Source organism: Pongo pygmaeus, chromosome 4, assembly GCF_028885625.2.
Source record: "Pongo pygmaeus isolate AG05252 chromosome 4, NHGRI_mPonPyg2-v2.0_pri, whole genome shotgun sequence".
Taxonomy (NCBI): Eukaryota; Metazoa; Chordata; class Mammalia; order Primates; family Hominidae; genus Pongo; species Pongo pygmaeus.
The window spans coordinates 106,455,445-106,479,095 of record NC_072377.2 but is presented as its reverse complement, the minus strand read 5'-3'; the positions used below and the strand labels follow the sequence as shown (position 1 = coordinate 106,479,095).

The 23,651-nt window shown below is 37.7% G+C and overlaps 1 protein-coding gene across 4 annotated transcripts in view; it reads left to right on the top strand.

Moving 5' to 3' along the window:
• SLCO6A1 (solute carrier organic anion transporter family member 6A1) overlaps positions 1-23,651 on the top strand; it is a 148,739-nt gene that overhangs the window by 79,831 nt on the left and 45,257 nt on the right. For all 4 annotated transcript variants that reach the window (XM_054489032.1, XM_054489034.1, XM_054489031.1 and 1 more), the window contains one exon: positions 12,154-12,349. In XM_054489032.1, the coding sequence (XP_054345007.1) occupies positions 12,154-12,349 (196 nt within the window). The remainder of the gene's footprint in view (positions 1-12,153; positions 12,350-23,651) is intronic.

Here is a 23,651-nt window from a genome sequence, read left to right as displayed (position 1 = left end):
ATATGCTGTCTTCAAGAAATGTGTCTCACGTATAATGACATCAATAGACTCAAAAATAGATGAAGAAAAATCTACCAAGTGAGTGGAAACTGAAGGGGAAAATGAATGAAAAAAGAAGGGGTTGCAATTCTAATTTCAGACTTTAAATAAACAAATATTGTAAAAAACAAAGAGGGGCTTTACATAATGGTGAAAGGTTCAATTCAACAAGAAGACCTAACTATCCTAAATATATCTGCATTCAACACAGAAACAACCAGATTTATAAATTAAATTCTTAGAGACCTTCAAAGAGCCTTAGACTCCCACCAAATAATAGTGGAAGACTTCAACACCTCACTGACAGTGTTAGAAAGGTTATCAAGGCAGAAAATTAACAAAGATGTTCAGGACCTGAACTCAGTTCTAGACCAAATAGACCTGAGAGGCATCAACAGACCTCTTCACCAACAAAACAACAGAATATACATTCTTCTCATTGCCACATGGCACATACTCTAAAATCAACCACAAAATCAGATGTAAAACAATCCTCAGAAAATGTAAAAGAACTGAAATCATACCAACCACTCTCTTGGACTGCAGCACAATAAAAATAGAAATCAAGACTAATTAAATTGCTCAGAACCATACAATTAAGTGGAAATTAAATGACTCACCCTGAATGACTTTTGGGTAAGTAATGAAATTAAGGCAGAATGAGAACAGAGATACAAAACACCAGAATCTCTGGGATACAGCTAAGGCAGTATGAAGAGGGAAATGTATAGCACCACATGCTCACATCAAAAAGTTAGAAAAACCTCAATTTAAAAACTAACATCACAACAAAAAGAACTAGAGAAGCAACAGCAAACCAATTCTAAAGCTAGAAGAAGAAAAGAAATAACCAAAATCAGAGCTGAACTGAAGGAGATGGAGACACAAAAAAACATTCAAAGGAACAATGAATCCAAGAGTTGGTTTTTTGAAAAATTAATAAGATAGATAGACTGTTACCTAGACTAATAAAGAAGAAAAGAGAGAAGATCCAAATAAACACAATTAGAAATGACAAGGAGGATATTACCACTGACCCCACAGAAACACAAATAACAATCAGAGACTATTATGAGCACCTTTACAAACATGAACTAGAAAATCTAGAAAAAAGGAATAAATTCCTGGACACATAAAGCCCCTGAAGACTGAACTAGGAAGAAATTAAATTCCTGAACAGACTAATAATGAGCTCTAAAACTGAAATAGCAATAAATAGCCTACAAACCAAAAAAAGCCCAGGATTAGATGGATTCACAGTCAAACTCTACCAAATGTACAAAGAAGAGCTGGTATCATTACTACTAAAACTATTCCAACAAATTGAGGAGGGGAGACTCCTCCCCATTTCATTCTATGAGGCCAGAATCATCCTGATACCAAAACCTGGAAGAGACCAACAAAAAAACAAAAATTCAGGCCAATATCCTTGATGAACATATATGCAAAAATCTTCCAATACATACGAGCAAATGAATCCAGCAGTACATCAAAAGCTAATCCACCATGATCAAGTAGGTTTTATCCCTGTAATGCAAGGTTGGTTAAACATACACACGTCAATAAACATGATGTATCACATAAATAGAACTAAAGTCAAAACCACATGATCATCTGAATAGATGAAGAAATGACTTTCAATAAAATTCAACATCCCTTCATGTTAAAAACTCTCAACAAACTAGGTATTGAAGGAACATACCTAAAAATAATAAGAGCCATCTATGACAAACCCACAGCCAACATTATACCGAATGGGGAAAAGCTGGAAGCATTCCCCTTGAAAACCAGAACAAGGATGCCCCCTCTCACCATTCCTATTCAACATAATATTAGAAGTCCAGGCCAGAACAATCAGGCAAGAGAAAGAAATGAAGGGCATCCACATAAAAAGAGAGGAAGCCAAACTGTCCCTGTTTGCAAACAACATGATTCTATATCTAGAAAACTCCATAGTCTTGGCCCAAAAGCTTCTTAAGCTGATAAACAGCCATCAGCAAAGTTTCTGGATACAAAATCAACGTACAAATATCAATAATATTTCTATACACCAACAACAGCCAGCTGAGAGCCAAATTAGAAATGCAATTCTATTCACGGTTTCCACAAAAAGACTTAAATACCTAGGAATGCAGCTAACCAGGGAATTTACAGATCTTTACAATAAATTACAAAACACTGCTCAAAGAAATAAGAGATGACACAAACAAATGGGAAAACACTCCATGCTTATGAATAGGAAGAATCAATATTGTTAAAATGGCCACACTGCCCAAAACAGTTTACAGATTCAGTGCTATTCCTATTAAACTACCAATGCAATTCTTCACAGAACTAGATAAAAACTATTTTAAAATTCATATGGATCCAAAAAAGCGCTCTAATAGCCAAGACAATCCTAAGCAAAAAGAACAAAGCTGGAGGCATCACACTACCCAACTTCAGACTATACTACAGGGCTACAGTAACCAAAACAGCATCATACTGGTACAAAAACAGACACATAGACCAATGGAACAGAATAGACAGCCCAGAAGTAAGGCCACACACCTACAACCATCTGATCTTCAACAAACCTGAGTAAAACAAGCAATGAGGAAAGGACTTCCTATTCAGTAAATGGTGCTGGTATAACTGGCAAGCCATATGCAGAAGGTTGAAACTGGACTCTCTCTTTATACCATATACAAAAATCAACTTGAGATGGATTAAAGACTTAAATGTAAAACCTAAAACTATAAAAACCGTAGAAGAAAACCTAGGGAATACCATTCTGCACACAGGAACTGGCAGAGATTTTAGGACATAGACTCCAAAAGCCATTGCAACAAAAGTAACAATTTACAAATGGGATCTAATTAAACTTAAAAGCTTCTGCACAGCAAAAGAAACTATCAACAGAATAGACTAGACAATCTACAGAATGGGAGAAAATATTTCCAAGGTAAGCATCTGACAAAGGTCTAAAATCCAGCATTTATAAGGAGCTTAAACTTAGAAGAAAAAGAAAGCACCATAATAAAGTGGGCATAGGACATAAACAGACACCTCTCAAAAGAAGACATGTGGCCAAAAGTCATATGAAAACACCTCAGTATCACTTATCATTAGAGAAATGCAAATCAAAACTACGAGATACCATCTCACACCATTCAGAATGGCTATTACTAAAAAGTCAAAAAATAACAAGTGCTGGCGAGGTTGCAGAGAAAAGGGAATGCTTATACACTGTTGGTGGGAGTGTAAATTAGTTCAGCCATTATGGAAAGCAGTGTGGTGATTCCTCAAAGAGCTAAAGGCAAAGCTACCATTTGATGCAGCAATCTAATTACTGGATATATACCCAAAGGAATATAAATTTTTCTATCATAAAGACACATGCATGCATATGTTCATCGCAGCACTATTCACAATAGCAAAGACATGGAAGCTAAATAAGAACCTATAGATGCAAAGAGGAGAACAACAGACACTGGAGCCTACCTGAGGGTGGAGGGTGGTAGGATGGAGAGGATCAGAAAAAATAACTATTGGGTACTAAGCTTTTTACCTGGATAATGAGATAATTTGTATAACAAACCCTTGTGACACAAGTTTACCTATATAACTAACCTGCATATGTATCCCTGAACGTAAAATAAAAGTAATATGTCCTCTAGCAGCTTATACAATTTTTTTCTTTATTCTTGATGTTATGAAGATTTCCTACCTTGTTATCTGTAAGGGTGACTTTTTTGTTACTTCTCAGTAGTTGGAGTGTACATTTATTTCCAGGGCTAATATTTCATTAATTACGTAAATTTTTCATCCTCAGCTGTAATTTTTCAAACATTGTTTTTCTGGTATTACTTGTATTGTTTTTTCACAACTGCTAGAAGCCTTTTTGTGGAGCTTCTTATTTATTTTTATTATCTTTTTTTCAAGAACTATTTTTTGAACAGTTTTAGATTTACAGAAAAATCTTGAAGATAGAAGATAATATTGAGAGTTTCTGGCCAGGTATGGTGGTTCATGCCTGTAATCTCAGCACTTTGGGAGGCTGAGGTGGGTGGATCACTTGTCAGGAGTTCAAGACCAGCTTGGCCAACAAGGTGAAACCTGGTTTCTACTAAAAATACAAAAATTAGTATGGTGGTACAGTGGTGCACACCTGTAATCCCAGCTACTTGGGAGGCTAAGGCAGAAGAATAGCTAGAACCCAGGAGGCAGAGGTTACAGTGAGCCAATACTGTGCCACCGCACTCCAACCTAGTGACAGAGCAAGACTCCATCTCAAAACATATATAGATATACACAGAGAGAAAGAGAGGGTTTCCATATACTGTACACCCAGTTTCCCCTTTTATAAACATCTTATGTTAGCATGGTAGATTTGTCATAATTAATGAACCAAAATTAATACAATATTACTAACTAAAGTCAATAGTTTGTGCAGATTTTTTTCAATTTTTACCTAATGTCCTTTTTCTGTCCCAGGATCTCATTCAAGATACTACACTATGTTTAGTTGTCATGTCTCTTTGAAGTTCTCTTGGCTATGACAATTTCTCAGTCTTTCCTTGTTTTTGATGACCTTCTAGTTTTCAGGACTACTGGCCAGTTGTTCTGTAAGATGTCCCACTATAGAAAATTGCCTAATATTTTTATCATGATTAGACTAGGATTATAGTTTTTGGAAGGAAGACCCCAGAGGTAAAGTATCATTTTCAAAACATCATATCAAGGGAATATACTATCCATGTGAGTGACTGCTTTTGAATTTGACTTTGATCACCTGGCTGAGGTAGCATTTGCCAGGTTTCTCCCCTGTACTCATTGTCTTTTGTTTGTTTTGGTTATTCTTCTCTCACTCTTTTATCTTTTTTTAATACACACTGTGTATTAAATAAATAACGCAGTGTACTTTTCCAATTTATCAATTTGCTTATAATTGTCTCTAGTCTGAAGGTCATCCTGAGATTTGAGTTTTTAAGAATTATATTTTTTAATATCCAGGTTTCTTATTCATTTTTTATTCACTTTTTTATCATCTCCTCTTTTTATTTTTCTTCTTTATTTATATGAACACTTTCATTTTTATGTCATTGTTCAACTCCCACTTATGAGTAAGAATATGTGATGTTTGGTTTCCTGTTCCTGTGTTAGTTTGTGGAGAATGATGGTTTCCAGTTTCATCCATGTCCCTGCAAAGGACATGAACTCAATCTTCTTTATGGCTGCATACTATTCTATGGTGTATATGTGCCACATTTTCTTTATTCAGTCTATCATGAATGAGCATTTGGGTTGCTTCCAAGTCTTTGCTATTGTAAATAGTGCTGCAATAAACATACGTGTGCATGTGTCTTTATTGTAGAATGATTTATAATCCTTTGGATATATAAGCAGTAATGGGATTGCTGGGCCAAATAGTTATTTCTGGTTCTAGACCCTTGAGGAAGCACCACACTGTTTTCCACAATGGTTGAACTAATTTACACTCCCACCAAGAGTGTAAAAGTGTTTCTATTTCTCCACAGCCTTGCCAACATCTGTTGTTTCCTGACTTTTTAATGATTGCCTTTCTAACTGGCGTGAGATGGTATCTCATTGTGGTTTTGATTTGCATTTCTCTAATAACCAGTGATGATGAGCTTTTTTTCATGTCTTTGTTGACCACATAATTGTCTTCTTTTGCGACGTGTCTGTTCATATCCTTTGCCCAGTTTTTGATGGGGTTGTTTGTTTTTTTCTTGTAAATTTGTTTAAGTTCCTTCTAGATTCTGGATATTAGCCCTTTGTCAGATGGATAGATTTCAAAAATTTTCTCCCATTCTGTAGGTTGCCCATTCACTCTGATGATAGTTTCTTTTGCTGTGCAGAAGATCATTAGTTTAATTAGATTCCATTTGTCAATTTTGGCTTTTATTGCCTTTGCTTTTGGTGTTTTAATTATAAAGTCTTTGCCCATGCCTATGTCCTGAATGGTATTGCCTAGGTTTTCTCTAGGGTTTTTATGGTTTCAGGTTTTACATTTAAGTCTTATATCCATCTTGAGTTAATTTTTGTATAAGCTGTAAGGAAGGGGTCCAGTTTCAGTTTTCTGCATATGGCTAGCCAATTTTCCCAGCACCATTTATAAAATAGGGAATCATTTCCCCATTGCTTGTTTTTGTCAGGTTCGTCAAAGATCAGATAATTGTAGATACACGACATTATTTCTGAGGGCTCTGTTCTGTTCCATTGGTCTATATCTCTGTTTTGGTACCAGTACCATGCTGTTTTGGTTACTGTAGCCTTGTAGTATACTTTGAAGTCAGGTACCATGATGCTTCCAGCTTTGTTCATTTGGCTTAGGATTGTCTTGGCTATATGGGCTCTTTTTGGTTCCGTATGAAGTTTAAAGTAGTTTTCTCTAATTCTGTGAATAAAGTCAATGGTAGTTTGATGGGAATAGCATAAATCTATAAATTACTTTGGGCAGTATGGCCATTTTCACGATACTGATTCTTCCTATCCATGAGCATGGAATGTTTTACCATTTGTTTCTGTCCTCTCTTATTTCCTTGAGCAGTGGTTTGTAGTTCTCCTTGAAGAAGTTCTTCACATCCCTTGTAAATACCTTGTATTCCTAGGTATTTTATTCTCTTTGTAGCAATTGTGAATGGGAGTGCGCTCATGATTTGGTACTCTGTCTACTAATGGTGTATAGGAAAGCCTGTGATTTTTGCACATTGATTTTGTATCCTGAGACTTTGCCGAAGTTCCTTATCCTCTTAAGGAGATTTTTGGCTGAGATTATGGGGTTTTCTAAATATACAATCATGTCATCTGCAAACAGAGATAATTTGACTTCCTCTCTTCCTATTTGAATATCTTTATTTCTTTCTCTTGCCTAATCACCCTGGCCAGAATTTCCAATACTATGTTGCATAGGAGTGGTGCGAGAGGGCATCCTTGTCTTGTGCCGGTTTTCAAAGGGAATGCTTCCTGCTTTTGCCCATTCAGTATGATATTAGCTGTGGGTTTATCATAAATAGCTCTTATTATTTTGATATATGCTCCATCAATACCTAGTTTATTGAGTGTTTTTAGCATGAAGGGGTGTTAAATTTTATCGAAGGGATTTTCTGCATCTATTGAGATAATCATGTGGTTTTTGTTATTGGTTCTGTTTATGTGATGGATTATGTTTATTGATTTGTGTATGTTGAACCAGCCTTGCATCCCAGGGATGAAGGCGACTTGATTATGGTGGATAAGCTTTCTAGTGTGCTGCTTGATTCGGTTTGCCAGCATTTTGTTGAGGATTTTCCCAACACTGTTCATCAGGAATATTAGTCTGAAATTTCTTTGTTGTTTTGTCTATGCCAGGTTTTGGTATCTGGATGATGCTGGCCTCATAAAATGAGCTAAGGAGGAGTCCCTCTTTTTCTATTGTTTGGAATAGTTTCAGAAGGAATGGTACCAGCTCTTCTTTGTACCTCTTGTAGAATTTGGCTGTCGATCCATCTGATCCTGGGCTTTTTTTCATTGGTAGGCTACTAATTACTGCCTCAATTTCAGAACTTGTTACTGGCCTACTCAGGGATTCGACTTCTTCCTGGTTTAGTCTTGGGAGGGTGTATGTGTCCAGGAATTTATCAACTTATTCTCGATTTTCTACTTTATTTGCATAGAAGTGTTTATAGTATTCTCTGAATGTAGTTTGTATTATTGTGAGATCAGTGGTGACATCCTTTTATCATTTTTTATTGTGTCTATTTGATTCTTCCCTCTTTTCTTTTTTATTAGTCTGGCTAGCAGTCTATCTAGTTTGTTAATCTTTTCAAAATACTAGCTCCTCGATTCATTGATTTTTTTGAAGGGCTTTTTGTGTCTCTGTATCCTTCAGTTCTGCTCTGATCTTAGTTATGTCTTGTCTTCTGCTAGCTTTTGAATTTGTTTGCTCTTGCTTCTCCAGTTCTTTTCATTGCAATGTTATGGTGTCAATTTTAGATCTTTCCTGCTTTCTCCTGTGGGCATTTTAGTGCTATAAATTTTACTCTAAACACTGCTTTAGCTGTGTCCCAGAGATTCTGGTACCTTGTCTTTGTTCTCATTGGTTTTAAAGAACTTATTTATTTCTGCCTTAATTTTGTTATTTACCTAGTAGTCATTCTGGAGCAGGTTGTTCAGTTTCAATGTAGTTATGCAGTTCTGAGTGAGTTTCTTAATCCTGAGTTCTAATTTGGTTGCACTTTGGTCTGAGAGACTGTTTGCTATGATTTTCATTCTTTTGCATTGCTGAGGAGTGTTTTACTTCTAGTTATGTCGTCAATTTTAGAATAAGTGCTGTGTGGCACTGAGAAGAATGTATATTCTGTTAATTTGGGGTGAAGAGTTCTGTAGTTGTCTATTAGATCAGCTTGGTCCAGAGCTGAGTTCAAGTCCTGAATATCCTTGTTAATTTTCTATCTCGTTGATCTGTCTAATATTGACAGTGGGGTGTTGAAGTGTCCCACTATTATTGTGTGGGAGTCTAAGTCTCTTTGTAGGTCTCTAAGAACTTGTTTTATGAATCTTGGTGCTCTTGTATTGGGTGCATATATATTTAGGATAGCTAGCTCTTGTTGCATTGATCCCTTTACCAATGTGTAATGCCCTTCTTTGGCTTTTTTGATCTTTGTTGGTTTAAAGTCTGTTTTATCAGAGACTAGGATTGCAACCACTGCTTTTTTTTCTTCTTTCCATTTGCTTGGCAAATATTCCTCTATCCCTTTATTTTGAGCCTATGTGTGTCTTTGCACATGAGATGGGTCTCCTGAATACAGCACACTGAAGGGTCTTGACTCTTTTTCCAATTTGCCATTCTGTGTCTGTTAATTAGGATATTTAGCCTATTTACATTTAAAGTTAATATTGTTATGTGTGAATTTGATCCTGTCATCATGATGATAGCTGGTTATTTTGCACATTAGTGTTGTTGGTCATGATATTTTGGTGTTTTTGCAGTGGCTAGTACTAGTTTTTCCTTCCCATATTTAGTGCTTCCTGCAGGAGCTCTTGTAAGGCAGTCCTGGTGGTGACAAAATCCTTCAGCATTTGCTTGTCTGTAAAGAATTTTATTTCTCCTTCACTTATGAAGCTTAGTTTGGCTGGATATGAAATTCTGGGTTTAAAATTACTTTCTTTAAGAATGTTGAATATTGGCCCCCACTATCTTCTGGCTTGTAGGATTTCTACAGAGAGATCTGCTCTTAGTCTGATGGGCTTCCCTTAGTAGGTAACCTGACCTTTCTCTCTAGCTGCCCTTAACATTTTTTGCTTTGTTTCAACCTTGATTAATCTGACAATTATGTGTCTTGGGGTTGCTCTTCTCATGGAGTATCTTAGTGGTGTTCTCTGTATTTCCTGAATTTGAATGTTGGCCTGTCTTGCTAGGTTGGGGAAGTTCTCCTGGATAATATCCTGCAGTGTGTTTTCCAACCTGGGTCCATTCTCCCCATCACTTTCAGGTACACCAATCAATCATAGATTTGGTCTTTTCATATAGTCCCATATTTCTTTTAGGCTTTGTTCATTCCTTTTTCTCTAATCTTGTCTTCATGCTTTACATCCTTAAGTTGATCTTTAATCTCTGATATCCTTTCTTCCACTTGATCAATTCAGCTATTGTTACTTGTGTGTGCTTCACAAAGTTCTCGTGCTGTGTTTTTCAGCTCCATCAGATCATTTATGTTCTTTTCTAAACTGGTTATTCTAGTTAGCAGCTCCTGTAACCATTTATCAAGGTTTTTAGCTTCCTTGCATTGGGTTAGAACATGCTCCTTTAGCTCAGAGGAGTTTGTTATTACCTACCTTCTGAAGCTTACTTCTGTCAATTTGTGAAACTCATTTTTTGTCCATTTGTGTTCCCTTGCTGGTGAGGAGTTGTGATCCTTTGGAGGAGAAGAGGCATTCTGGTTTTGGGAATTTTCAGCCTTTTCGCACTGGTTTTTCCTCATCTTTATGGATTTATCTACCTTTGATCTTTGATGCTGATGACCTTTGGATGGGGTTTTTGCATGGGCATCTTTTTTGTGGATGTTGATGTTATTGCTTTCTGTTTGTTAGCTTTTCTTCTAACAGTAAGGCTCCTCTTCTACAGGAGTTCTAGTGGAGTTTGCTGGAGGTCCACTCCAGACCCTGTTTGCCTGGGTATCACCAGCGGAGGCTGCAGAGCAGCAGAGATTGCTGCCTGCTCCTTTTCTGGAAGCTTTGTCCCAGATGGACACCTGGCAAATGCCAGCTGGAGCTCTCCTGTATGAAGTGTCTGCTGACCCCTGCTGGGAGGTGTCTTCCAGTCAGGAGGCATGGGAGTCAGGGACCCACTTGAGGAAGCAGTCATTCCCTTAGCAGAGCTCAAGCACTGTGCTGGGAGATCTGCTACTCTCTTCAGAGGCAGCAGGCAGGAATGTTTAAGTCTGCTGAAGCTGCACCCACAGCCGCCCCTTCCCCCAGGTGCTCTGTCCCAAGGAGATGGGAGTTTTACCTATAAGCCCCAGACTGGGGCTGCTGCTTTTCTTTCAAGGATGCCCTGCCCAGTGAGGGGGAATCAAGAAAGGCAGTCTGGCTACATTGGCTTTGCCGTGCTGTGGGGGGTTCCACCAGTTCAAACTTCCCATCGGCTTTGTTTATACTGTGAGGGGAAAACTGCCTACTCAAGCCTCAGTAATGGCAGATGCCCCTTCCCCCACCAAGCTCAAGCATCTTAGGTTGACTTCAGACTGCTGTGTTGGCAGCAAGAATTTCAAGCCAGTGGATCTTAGCTTTCTCGGCTCCATGGGAGTGGGACCTGCTGAGCAAGACCACTTGGCTCCCTGGCTTCGGCTGCATTTCCAGGGGAGTGAACAGTTCTGTCTCACTGGGGTTCCAGGTGCCACTGGGGTATGAAAAAAAAAACTCCTGCAGCTAGCCCATTGTCTGCCCAAATGGCAGCCCAGTTTTGTGCTTGAAACCTAGGGCCCTGGTGGTGTAGGCACCCGAGGGAATCTCCTTATCTGTGGGTTGCCAAAACCATGGGAAAAGCATAGTAACTGGGCCAGATAGCACCGTCCCTCATGGTACAGTCCCTCACAGCTTCCCTTGGCTAAGGGAGAGAGTTCCCCAGCCCCTTCTGCTTCTTGGGTGAGGTGATTCCCTACCCTGCTTCTGCTCGGCCTCCATGGGCTACACCTGCTATCTAATGAGTCCCGGTGAGATGAACCGGGTACCTCAGTTGGAAATGCCGAAATCACTCGCCTTCTGCATTGGTCTCTCTGGGAGCTGCAGACTGGAGCTCTTTATATCATTTATCTTTCTAAGCATTCTAAAATTGTTTATTTTCAAGTCTTCGTCAGGCACTTATATAAATTTAATCTAGTGTTAATGGGATTTTTTTGTTGTTTTTAATCCTATGTTTTTCTTGTTAAATTCATATTTAGATCTAACAGTATTATATATTTGGATTACAGGGAATTGCATCAATGTATGAATTTACTGTGCTATCTCATCTGATTGTCTTCTGACTATATTTCTCCTGCTCCTCCTCCTCCTCCACCTCCTTTTTCTCTTTCTTTTGCTTACTTGTTTCTAATTCCTTACTCTTGGATAGAAAACAGTGTCTTTTAATGGCTCTTCTAGAGTCCCACTTTGTTGTGAGATTATTAATATTGAACGTTCGTTTGTAGAACTAATGGGTGGCTTGGTTCAATTCTTGTTAACAAATCTCTATGAACTTTTGTCAGTATAATCCTGTCTCTTGTGATAAGCTATAAATCCAGGAAGCTTGTTAATAATAGCTCTCAATAAGACAGCTCTCGTCTTCCATTTTGCATGGACTAAGTTCCCGGTTTGTCCTTGATGACATTACTATAAAGGACCAAAACTTCACCATCACTGCCCTAAAGTCAGTAGGCCTATGGCTTCAGCCCTACTGACAGGTTTTTGTTTCTATTAAGGTTCGGGTTCATCAAGCTATTTAGCTTTGATGTACAGCTATTAGATGTATGTTGTCTTTTAGTTTAAATACATGTTTGCTATATGTTTAGAGCAAAGGAAATTGTATCAATGTATGTATTATCTGTACTGTCAGCTGATTATTTTTAACTGTGTTTTTCTCCTCCTTTTTTTTAGGACTTGTTTTAATTCCAGGAGGTGCACTTGGCCAGCTTCTGGGAGGTGTCATTGTTTCCACATTAGAAACGTCTTGTAAAGCCCTTATGAGATTTATAATGGTTACATCTGTGATATCACTTATACTGCTTGTGTTTATTATTTTTGTACGCTGTAATCCAGTGCAATTTGCTGGGATCAATGAAGATTATGATGGGTAAATGCAGTCTTGTATATTAGAGTTTTACACCAAAATCCTACAGCATATTCCTCAGGCAATTAATAATTATCTATCCAGTAACCCTTATATGTTCATATAATTATTGGAATTATCGAACACATAAAAGAAATATAAAGTACAGTTTAAACTTTCATAGTAAGGCACAAATATTATAATGGTATCTTTTTATATGACTGTTTATGCATTCATAAAGTAATGAAGAAAAAACACATTGAAGAGGTTTGGAACCTAGAAATAAAGTTTTGTATTAGAGTGGGTAGCAACTAGGAGACAGTACTAACTGTCTGTGCAAAGCCAGTCTTACCTTGTGTTTCTGAATTGGTTGTCTGCCTTCTTATAGACATCAAAGAATGAAACTAAAGTTCATCTGAAGGTATGCATGGGTAATATCTCATTTAAGCTAAACATGCCAAAATTCGAAGAACTGGGCAAAGTTTGATATTAAATACTAAAGAACAAAACTGGAATTGGAAAGCAAAGGACTGAACAAGTAAAATAAGAGTTTAAGACTTCTACTTCCAGCAACAATGAATTAGCTTATGGCAGATCAGTCTTCTCACTGAGAATAACTAGAAAAGCTGAATACAGTTTTAAAAGATTTGGTTAAAGGAATCAAAGAGTTATTTAGGCAACTAGGAATTTAAAGGCCAAAATCCTGGGAAAAGGCAAACCATGGAGAGGAGGGGCAACTTTTTGCAGCCACTTTTTCCCTGAGGGTATTTGCTGATTCTGAACATTGGCAACAAGCTGAGAATTTGGGTGACGAGTTTGGGCAAAAGCATCTAGTAAGATTACAAGAATTTTAATAGATATATGAGTCTAAAGAGAAAAAAATTAGTACATAGAAAGGCCATGGTATCAGAGAGAAGAGAGAGGTAAACAAATGATGCAACACTCTGCTGGCTTATAACTCAAGAAATTTGCTGTATTATGAAGCTAGGAGGCTAAAATCAAGAAGAAATCCCATGAAAATCAGGGAAGAATTCCAGCCATATTGTGAAGCTCTGTAGATAGGAGATAGAGTTTAGAGTGTGCTAGGTAAAGGAATCCTGGTGAATCCTGGTTCGCAATTAACATCTGTGTAAGGCTAGGACCTAGGAGCAGAGGCCTTTCTAAAGTACTATGGCCTGGCCAGCAGTTAATTTGGTCTCTTAACTGGGTTAGTGTGGTCAGCCAATAAGCTGTGTCATAGAGAGATAATATGATCCAAAGCTATAAAATATAAATGATAAGTGAACTTCATATCAGTAGCAATAATTAACCAACAGAAAACAGAGTGAAAATAGAATTAATAAAAATTAACAAAATGTCAATGAATTGAACAGCTTCAGATGGCCATTGCATGTGTAACTGAAGTCCCCAAAGGAGGGCATCTGGAGAAAGAAAAATATTTCAAGATATTATGGCCAAAATTTTTCAAATTTCATATAAAAATAAACTATAAACATGTTAAAAACTCAGCAAAACTTTGGTACAAGAAACATGAAAAAAATTACACCATAACACATTGTAATCAAATTATTCAAAATAAGTGATATAAAGCAAATCTTAAAATTAGCAATAATTAGCAAAAAGTATATGTATATACATATACTTTATACATATACATATACTTTACATATAAAGGTCCAGAGATAAGGGTAATGGCGTATTTTTATCAGAAACAAATGCAGGTAAGAAGACAGTGGAATAATATTTTTAAAGTCCTAAAAAAAAAAGTCACCTGTAATTTTATATCAAGCCAGAATATCTGTCAAAAAAATGAAGGAGAAATAATTTTAGACAAAATAAGTACGTAATTTTTTTTTTTTTTTGATGGAGTTTTGCTCTTGTCACCCAAGCTGGAGTGCAGTGGCACAATCTCAGCCCACTGCAACCTCCACCTTCCGGGTTCAAGTGATTCTCCCACCTCAGCCTCCTAGTAGCTGGGATTACAGGCATGTAACCTCCACCACACCCAGCTAATTTTTGTATTTTTAGTAGAGACAGGGTTCACCATGTTGGCCAGGCTGGTCTTAACTCCTGACCCACACTACATGAAATGTTAAAGGAAGTCTTTCAGTCAGAAATAAATGATACCAGATGTAAATATGAATCAACATAAAGGAAAGAAGAGCAATAAAAATGTTAACTATGTGGATAAATATACATTTTTAAAATTATTATTTGTCTCTTTGAAAATAATTATTTAAAACAGAAAAATATGTAATATGGGTTTACATGAAATGCTATAATAGCACATGTTGGTAGACTGTGTTAAGTTAAAAATGTATACTATAAATCTTGATGCAATCACTAAAATAACAGAGTCACAACACATAAATCAACATAGTTAAAATGAAATTATTAAAAAATAGATATTTAATCCCAAATTAGGCAGAAAAAAAGGAAAAAGTGAACAAAAAGAGATAGGACAAATGGGAAACAAAAAGAGGGTAGATTTAAACCTAACCATATTAGTAATCACATTAAATGTACATAGCTGAACATCTCAGTTAAAAAGGAGATAATCTTTATTTTGAAAAAAAAAAGAAGACCCAACTATATATGCTGTATTTTATAAAAGCATTTCAAATATAGATAGTAGTATATGAAGCAGAAAGAATGGGAAAAGATGTATCTTATTAACAACAATCAAAAGAAAGCTGGAGTATAATACCAGATCAAGTAGTTTTGAGAGCAAAGAATATTAGCAGGAATAAAGAAGATCATTACATAATGATAAAATTACCAATTCATCAGGAATACATAACAATCCTAAGTATGTATTAACTGCATGTAGAGCAAAAAAAAAAAAAAAACACTGCATGGAGAAATGAAGACATTTACAGCTATAGTCAGATAATGGATAGAAGAAGACTCAACAATAAATAGAAAAAGTAGACCAAAAAAATCAGTGGTCAGAAGTAGATCAAAAAATTCTGGTTTGAACCATACTGCCAACTGTCTTAATTGACATTTATAGAAATGGCCCACATAACAATACACATTCTATTCATGCACGCATGTAATGGCTACCAGTTGGAGCATATTCCGGGTTGCAAAACCAATCTCAGTACATTTTTAATATATTTTTTATTTGCATAAATTTGTGGGGTATGATTGCAATTTTGTTACAGGCATAGGTGAGATAAGTGGTCAAGTCAGGGCTTTTAGGGTATCTATCACCCAAATAATATACATTATATGCATTAAGTAATTTCTCATTGTCTATCACCCTCCCATCTCCTTACCTTTCTGAGTCTCCACGGTCTATCATTCCACTCTCTACAATTATGGGTATACAAGTTTTAGCTCCCACTTATGACAGAACATGTGATATTTGTCTGTCTGTGTCTGGCTTGTTTCACTTAAGCTAATGACTTCCTGTTTCATCTATGTTGCCATAAAAGACATTATTTCATTTTTTTCTTATGACTAAATAGTATTCAATGTGTGTATATATATGTATATATAAATATTTATATATCACATTTTTAAATTCAATCATCTGTTGATGGATATTTAGGATGATTTCATATCTTTGCTATTGTGAATCTTGCTGCTATAAATAAATACAGATATCTTTTTGATATATTATGTTATTTTTCTTTCGATAGATACCCAATAGTGAGAGTACTAGATTGAATGGTAGTAATATATATATATATTTTAATTTTATTATTATTATACTTTAAGTTTTAGGGTACATGTGCACAACGTGCAGGTTAGTTACATATGTATACATGTGCCATGCTGGTGTGCTGCACTCATTAACTCGTCATTTAGCATTAGGTATATCTCCTAAAGCTATCCCTCCCCACTCCCCCCACCCCACAACAGTCCCCAGAGTGTGATGTTCCCCTTCCTGTGTCCATGTGTTCTCACTGTTCAATTCCCACCTATGAGTGAGAATATGCAGTGTTTGGTTTTTTGTTCTTGCAATAGTTTACTGAGAATGATGATTTCCAATTTCATCCATGTCCATACAAAGACATGAACACATCATTTTTGATGGCTGCATAGTATTCCATGGTGTATATGTGCTACATTTTCTTAATCCAGTCTATCATTGTTGGACATTTGGGTTGGTTCCAAGTCTTTGCTATTGTGAATAGTGCCGCAATAAACATACGTGTGCATGTGTCTTTATAGCAGCATGATTTATAGTCCTTTGGGTATATACCCAGTAATAGAATGGCTGGGTCAAATGATATTTCTAGTTCTAGATCCCTGAGAAATCGCCACACTGACTTCCACAATGGTTGAACTAGTTTACAGTCCCACCAACAGTGTAAAAGTGCCTATTTCTCCACATCCTCTGCAGCACCCATTGTTTCCTGACTCTTTAATGATTGCCATTCTAACTGGTGTGAGATGATATCTCATTGTGGTTTTGATTTGCATTTCTCTGATAGCCAGTGATGGTGAGCATTTTTTCATGTGTTTTTTTGGCTACATAAATGTCTTCTTCTGAGAAGTGTCTGTTCATGTCCTCCGCCCACTTTTTGATGGGGTTGTCTGTTTTTTTTCTTGTAAATTTGTTGGAGTTCATTGCAGATTCTGGATATTAGCCCTTTGTCAGATGAGTAGGTTGTGAAAATTTTCTCCCATTTTGTAGGTTGCCTGTTCACTCTGATGGTAGTTTCTTTTGCTGTGCAGAAGCTCTTTAGTTTAATTAGATCCCATTTGTCAATTTTGGCTTTTGTTGCCATTGTTTCTGGTGTTTTAGACATGAAGTCCTTGCCCATGCCTATGTCCTGAATGGTAATGCCTAGGTTTTCTTCTAGGGTTTTTATGGTTTTAGGTCTAACGTTTAAGTCTTTAATCCATCTTGAATTAATTTTTGTATGAGGTGTAAGGAAGGGATCCAGTTTCAGCTTTCTACATATGGCCAGCCAGTTTTCCCAGCACCATTTATTAAATAGGGAATTGTTTCCCCATTTCTTGTTTTTCTCAGGTTTGTCAAAGATCAGATGGTTGTAGATATGTGGCATTATTTCTGAGGCCTCTGTTCTGTTCCATTGATCTATATCTCTGTTTTGGTACCAGTACCATGCTGTTTTGGTTACTGTAGCCTTATAGTATAGTTTGAAGTCAGGTAGCGTGATGCCTCCAGCTTTGTTATCTTGGCTTAGGATTGACTTGGCGATGTGGGCTCTTTTTTGGTTCCATATGAACTTTAAAGTAGTTTTTTCCAATTCTGTGAAGAAAGTCATTGGTAGCTTGATAGGGATGGCATTGAATCTATAAATTACCTTGGGCAGTATGGCCATTTGCACGATATTGATTCTTCCTACCCGTGAGCATGGAATGTTCTTCCATTTGTTTGTATCCTCTTTTATTTCATTGAGCAGTGGTTTGTAGTTGTCCTTGAAGAGGTCCTTCACGTCCCTTGTAAGTTGGATTCCTAGGTATTTTATTCTCTTTGAAGCAATTGTGAATGGGAGTTCACTCATGATTTGGCTCTCTGTTTGTCTGTTATTGGTGTATAAGAATGCTTGTGACTTTTGTACATTGATTTTGTATCCTGAGACTTTGCTGAAGTTGCTTACCAGCTTAAGGAGATTTTGGGCTGAGACAATGGGGTTTTCTAGATATACAATCATGTCATCTGCAAAAAGGGACAATCTGACTTCCTTTTTTCCTAATTGAATACCGTTTATTTCCTTCTCCTGCCTGATTGCCCCGGCCAGAACTTCCAACACTATTTTGAATAGGAGTGGTGAGAGAGGGCATCCCTGTCTTGTGCCAGTTTTCAAAGGGAATGCTTCCAGTTTTTGCCCATTCAGTATGATATTGGCTGTGGATTTGTCATAGATAGCTCTTATTATTTTGAGATATATACCATCAATACCTAATTTATTGAGAGTTTTTAGCATGAAGCATTGTTGAATTTTGTCAAAGGCCTTTTCTGCATCTATTGAGATAATCATGTGGTTTTTGTCTTTGATTCTGTTTATATGCTGGATTACGTTTATTGATTTGCATATATTGAACCAGCCTTGCATCCCAAGGATGAAGCCCACTTGGTCATGGTGGATAAGCTTTTTGATGTGCTGCTGGATTCGGTTTGCCAGTATTTTATTGAGGATTTTTGCATCAATGTTCATCAAGGATATTGGTCTAAAATTCTCTTTTTTGGTTGTGTCTCTGCCCGGCTTTGGTATCAGGATGATGCTGGCCTCATTAAATGAGTTAGGGAGGATTCCCTCTTTTTCTATTGATTGGAGTAGTTTCAGAAGGAATGGTACCAGTTCCTCCTTGTACCTCTGGTAGAATTCGGCTGTGAATCCATCTGGTTGTGGACTCTTTTTGGTTGGTAAGCTATTGATTATTGCCACAATTTCAGAGCCTGTTATTGGTCTATTCAGAGATTCAACTTCTTCCTGGTTTCGTCTTGGGAGGGTGTATGTGTCCAGGAATTTATCCATTTCTTCTAGATTTTCTAGTTTATTTGCGTAGAGGTGTTTATAGTATTCTCTGATGGTAGTTTGTAATTATGTTGGATCGGTGGTGATAACCCCTTTATCATTTTTTATTGCATCTATTTGATTCTTCTCTCTTTTCTTCCTTATTAATCTTGCTAGTGGTCTATCAATTTTGTTGATCCTCTTAAAAAACCAGCTCCTGGATTCATTAATTTTTTGAAGGGTTTTTTGTGTCTCTATTTCCTTCAGTTCTGCTCTGATTTTAGTTATTTCTTGCCTTCTGCTAGCTTTTGAATGTGTTTGCTCTTGCTTTTCTAGTTCTTTTAATTGTGATGTTAGGGTGTCAATTTTGGATCTTTCCTGCTTTCTCTTGTGGGCATTTAGTGCTGTGCTATAAATTTCCTTCTACACACTGCCTTGAATGTGTCCCAGAGATTCTGGTATGTTGTGTCTTTGTTCTTGTTGGTTTCAAAGAACATCTTTATTTCTGCCTTCATTTTGTTATGTACCCAGTAGTCATTCAGGAGCAGGTTGTTCAGTTTCCATGTAGTTGAGCAGTTTTGAGTGAGTTTCTTAATCCTGAGTTCTAGTTTGATTGCACTGTGGTCTGAGAGACAGTTTGTTATAATGTCTGATCTTTTACATTTGCTGAGGGGAGCTTTACTTCCAACTATGTGGTCAATTTTGGAATAGGTGTGGTGTGGTGCTGAAAAAAATGTATATTCTGTTGATTTGGGGTGGAGAGTTCTGTAGATATCTATTAGATCCGCTTGGTGCAGAGCTGAGTTCAATTCCTGGGTATCTTTGTTAATTTTGTGTCTCATTGATATGTCTAATGTTGACAGTGGGGTGTTAAAGTCTCCCATTATTATTGTGTGGGAGTCTAAGTCTCTTTGTAGGTCACTCAGGCCTTTCTTTATGAATCTGAGTGCTCCTGTATTGGGTGCATATATATTTAGGATAGTTAGCTCTTCTTGTTGAATTGATCCCTTTACCATTATGTAATGGCCTTCTTTGTCTCTTTTGATCTTTGTTGGTTTAAAGTCTGTTTTATCAGAGACTAGGATTGCAACCCCTGCGTTTTTTTGTTTTCCATTTGCTTGGTAGATCTTCCTCCATCCTTTTATGTTGAGCCTATGTGTGTCTCTGCACGTGAGATGGGTTTCCTGAATACAGCACACTGATGGGTCTTGCCTCTTTATCCCATTTGCCAGTCTGTGTCTTTTAATTGGAGCATTTAGTCCATTTACATTTAAAGTTAATATTGTTATGTGTGAATTTGATCCTGTCATTATGATGTTAGCTGGTTATTTTGCTCGTTAATTGATGCAGTTTATTCCTAGCCTCGATAGTCTTTGCAATTTGGCATGATTTTGCAGTGGCTGGTACCGGTTGTTCCTTTCCATGTTTAGTGCTTCCCTCAGGAGCTCTTTTAGGGCAGGCCTGGTGGTTACAAAATCTCTCAGCATTTGCTTGTCTGTAAAGGATTTTATTTCTCCTTCACTTATGAAGCTTAGTTTGGCTGGATATGAAATTCTGGGTTGAAAATTCTTTTCTTTAAGAATGTTGAATATTGGCCCCCACTCTCTTCTGGCTTGTAGAGTTTCTGCCGAGATATCCGCTGTTAGTCTGATGGGCTTCCCTTTGTGGGTAACCCGACCTTTCTCTCTGGCTACCCTTAACATTTTTTCCTTCATTTCAACTTTGGTGAATCTGACAATTATGTGTCTTGGAGTTGCTCTTCTCGAGGAGTATCTTCGTGGCGTTCTCTGTATTTCCTGAATCTGAATGTTGGCCTGCCTTGCTAGATTGGGGAAGTTCTCCTGGATAATATCCTGCAGAGTGTTTTCCAACTTGGTTCCATTCTCCCCGTCACTTTCAGGTACACTGATCAGACATAGATTTTGTCTTTTCACATAATCCCATATTTCTTGGAGGCTTTGTTCATTTCTTTTTATTGTTTTTTCTCTTAACTTCCCTTCTCACTTCATTTCATTCATTTCATCTTCCATCACTGATACCCTTTCTTCCAGTTTATTGCATCGGCTCCTGAGGCTTCTGCATTCTTCACGTAGTTCTCAAGCCTTGGCTTTCAGCTCCATCAGCTCCTTTAAGCACTTCTCTGTATTGGTTATTCTAGTTACACATTCGTCTAAATTTTTTTCAAAGTTTTCAACTTCTTTGCCTTTTGTTTGAATTTCCTCCTGTAGCTCGGAGTAGTTTGATCGTCTGAAGCCTTCTTCTCTCAGCTCGTCAAAGTCATTCTCCGTCCAGCTTTGTTCTGTTGCTGGTGAGGAGCTGCATTCCTTTGGAGGAGGAAAGGCGCTCTGCTTTTTAGAGTTTCCAGTTTTTCTGCTCTGTTTTTTCCCCATCTTTGTGGTTTTATCTACTTTCGGTCTTTGATGATGGTGATGTACAGATGGGTTTTTTGTGTGGATGTCCTTTCTGTTTGTTAGTTTTCCTTCTAACAGGACCCTCAGCTGCAGGTCTGTTGGAGTTTGCTAGAAGTCCACTCCAGACCCTCTTTGCCTGGGTACCAGCAGCAGTGGCTGAAGAACAGCGGATTTTCATGATCCATGAATGCTGCTGTCTGATCGTTCCTCTGGAAGTTTTGTCTCAGAGGAGTACCCGACCGTCTGAGGTGACAGTCTGCCCCTACTGGGGGCTGCCTCCGAGTTAGGCTGCTCGGGGGTCAGGTGTCAGGGACCCACTTGAGGAGGCAGTCTGCCCATTCTCTGATCTCCAGTGGTGCTGGGAGAACCACTGCTCTCTTCAAAGCTGTCAGACAGGGACATTTAAGTCTGCAGAGGTTACTGCTATCTTTTTGTTTGTCGTGCCCTGCCCCCAGAGGTGGAGCCTACAGAGGCAGGCAGGCCTCCTTGAGCTGTGGTGGGCTCCACCCAGTTTGAGCTTCCCAGCTGCTTTGTTTACCTAAGCAAGCCTGGGCAATGGCGGGCGCCCCTCCCCCAGCCTCACTGCTGCCTTGCAGTTTGATCTCAGACTGCTGTGCTAGCAATCAGCAAGACTCCATGGGCGCAGGGCCTTCAGAGCCAGGTGCAGGATATAATCTCCTGGTGCGTCGTTTTTTAAGCCCATCCTAAATGCACAGTATTCGGGTGGGAGTGACCTGATTTTCCAGGTGCCGTCTGTTACCCCTTTCTTTGACTAGGAAAGGGAACTCCCTGACCCCTTGCACTTCCCGAGTGAAGCAATGCCTCACCCTGCTTTGGCTTGCGCACGGTGCACTGTACCCACTGACCTGTGCCCACTGTCTGGCACTCCCTAATGAGATGAACCTGGTACCTCAGATGGAAATGCAGAAATCACCCGTCTTCTGCGTCACTCACGCTGGGAGCTGTAGACCGGGGAGCTGTTCCTATTCGGCCATGTTCGGTAGTTATATTTTTTAGTTTTTGAGAAAACGTCATACTGTTTTTCATAGAAGTTGTACTAATTTACATTCCCACCAACAGTGTAGAAGCATTCCCTTTTCTCCATATCTTTTCTAACATCTGTTATTTTTTAACTTTTTAAAAATAGCCATTCTGACTAGCGTAACATCATACTTCATTATGGCTTGGATTTGCATTTGTTTGATGATTAATGATGTTAAGCATTTATCATACACCTGTTGGCTATTTGTATGTTTTCTTTTGAAAAATGTCTATTCATGTCATTTGCCCTCTTTCAGTGAAATTATTTCTGGGGGTTTTTGTTTAGCTGTTTGAGTTCCTTACATATTCTGGATATTAGTCTCTGTTGGATGGATAGCTTGAAAATGTTTTCTCCCAAACTGCAGGTTGTTTGTTCACTCTGTTGATTACATCTTTTGCTGTGCAAAAGCTTTTTAGTTTAATTAAGTCCCATTTGTCTATTTTTGTTTGGTTGCTGGTGTTTTTGAGGTATCAATCATGAATTCTTTGCCTAGACCAATGTCTGAAAGAATTTTTCCTATGTTTTCTTCTGGTATTTTTGAAGTTTGGAGAATTATATTTAAGTCTTTAATCCATGTTGAGTGCTTTTTGTATATCGTGACAGACAGGGGTCCATTTTCATAACAATCCAATTTTCCCAGCATCATATATTGAAAAGGGTATCCTTTCTCTAAATGTATATCCCAGTTAACTTTGTCAAAGATCAGTTGGCTGTAAATATGTGGCTTTTCTTCTGGGTTTTCTGTTCTATTTCATTGACATATGGGTCTATTTTTATACCACTACAATGCTGTTTTGGTTACTGTAGTCTTAAAATGTAATTTGAAGTTGGATAATGTGATACCTCCAATTTTGTTCCTTTTGCTTAGAATTACATTTGCTATTTGGGCTTCTAGTTTTGCTTGTATATGCATTTTAGGATTTAAAAAATTCTATAAAAAATGATGCTGATATTTTGATAGGGATTTTATTTAATATGTAGATTGCTTTGGGCAGTAAAATCATTTTAACAAGATTAATTCTTCTGATCCATGAGTATGGAAAGTTTTTCCATTTGTTTGTGTCATCAACAATTACTTTCTTGTAATTTTCTTTTCTTATAGAGATCTTTCACCTTCTTAGTTTAATATATTCCTAGGTATTTTACTTTTTGGACCTATTGTAAACAAGCTTGCCTTATTTATTTATTTATTTATTTACTTACTTACTTTGAGATGGAGTTTCACTCTTTTTGCCGAGGCTGCAGTGCCGTGGTACAATCTCAGCTCACTGCAACCTCCACTTACCTGGTTCAAGCAATTCTCCTGCCTCAGCCTGCTAAGTAGCTGGGAGTACAGGTGCATGCCACCACGCCTGGCTGTTTTTTTGCATTTTAAGTAGAGATGGGGTTTCACTGTGTTGCCCAGGCCGGTCAGAAACTCCTGAGCTCAGACA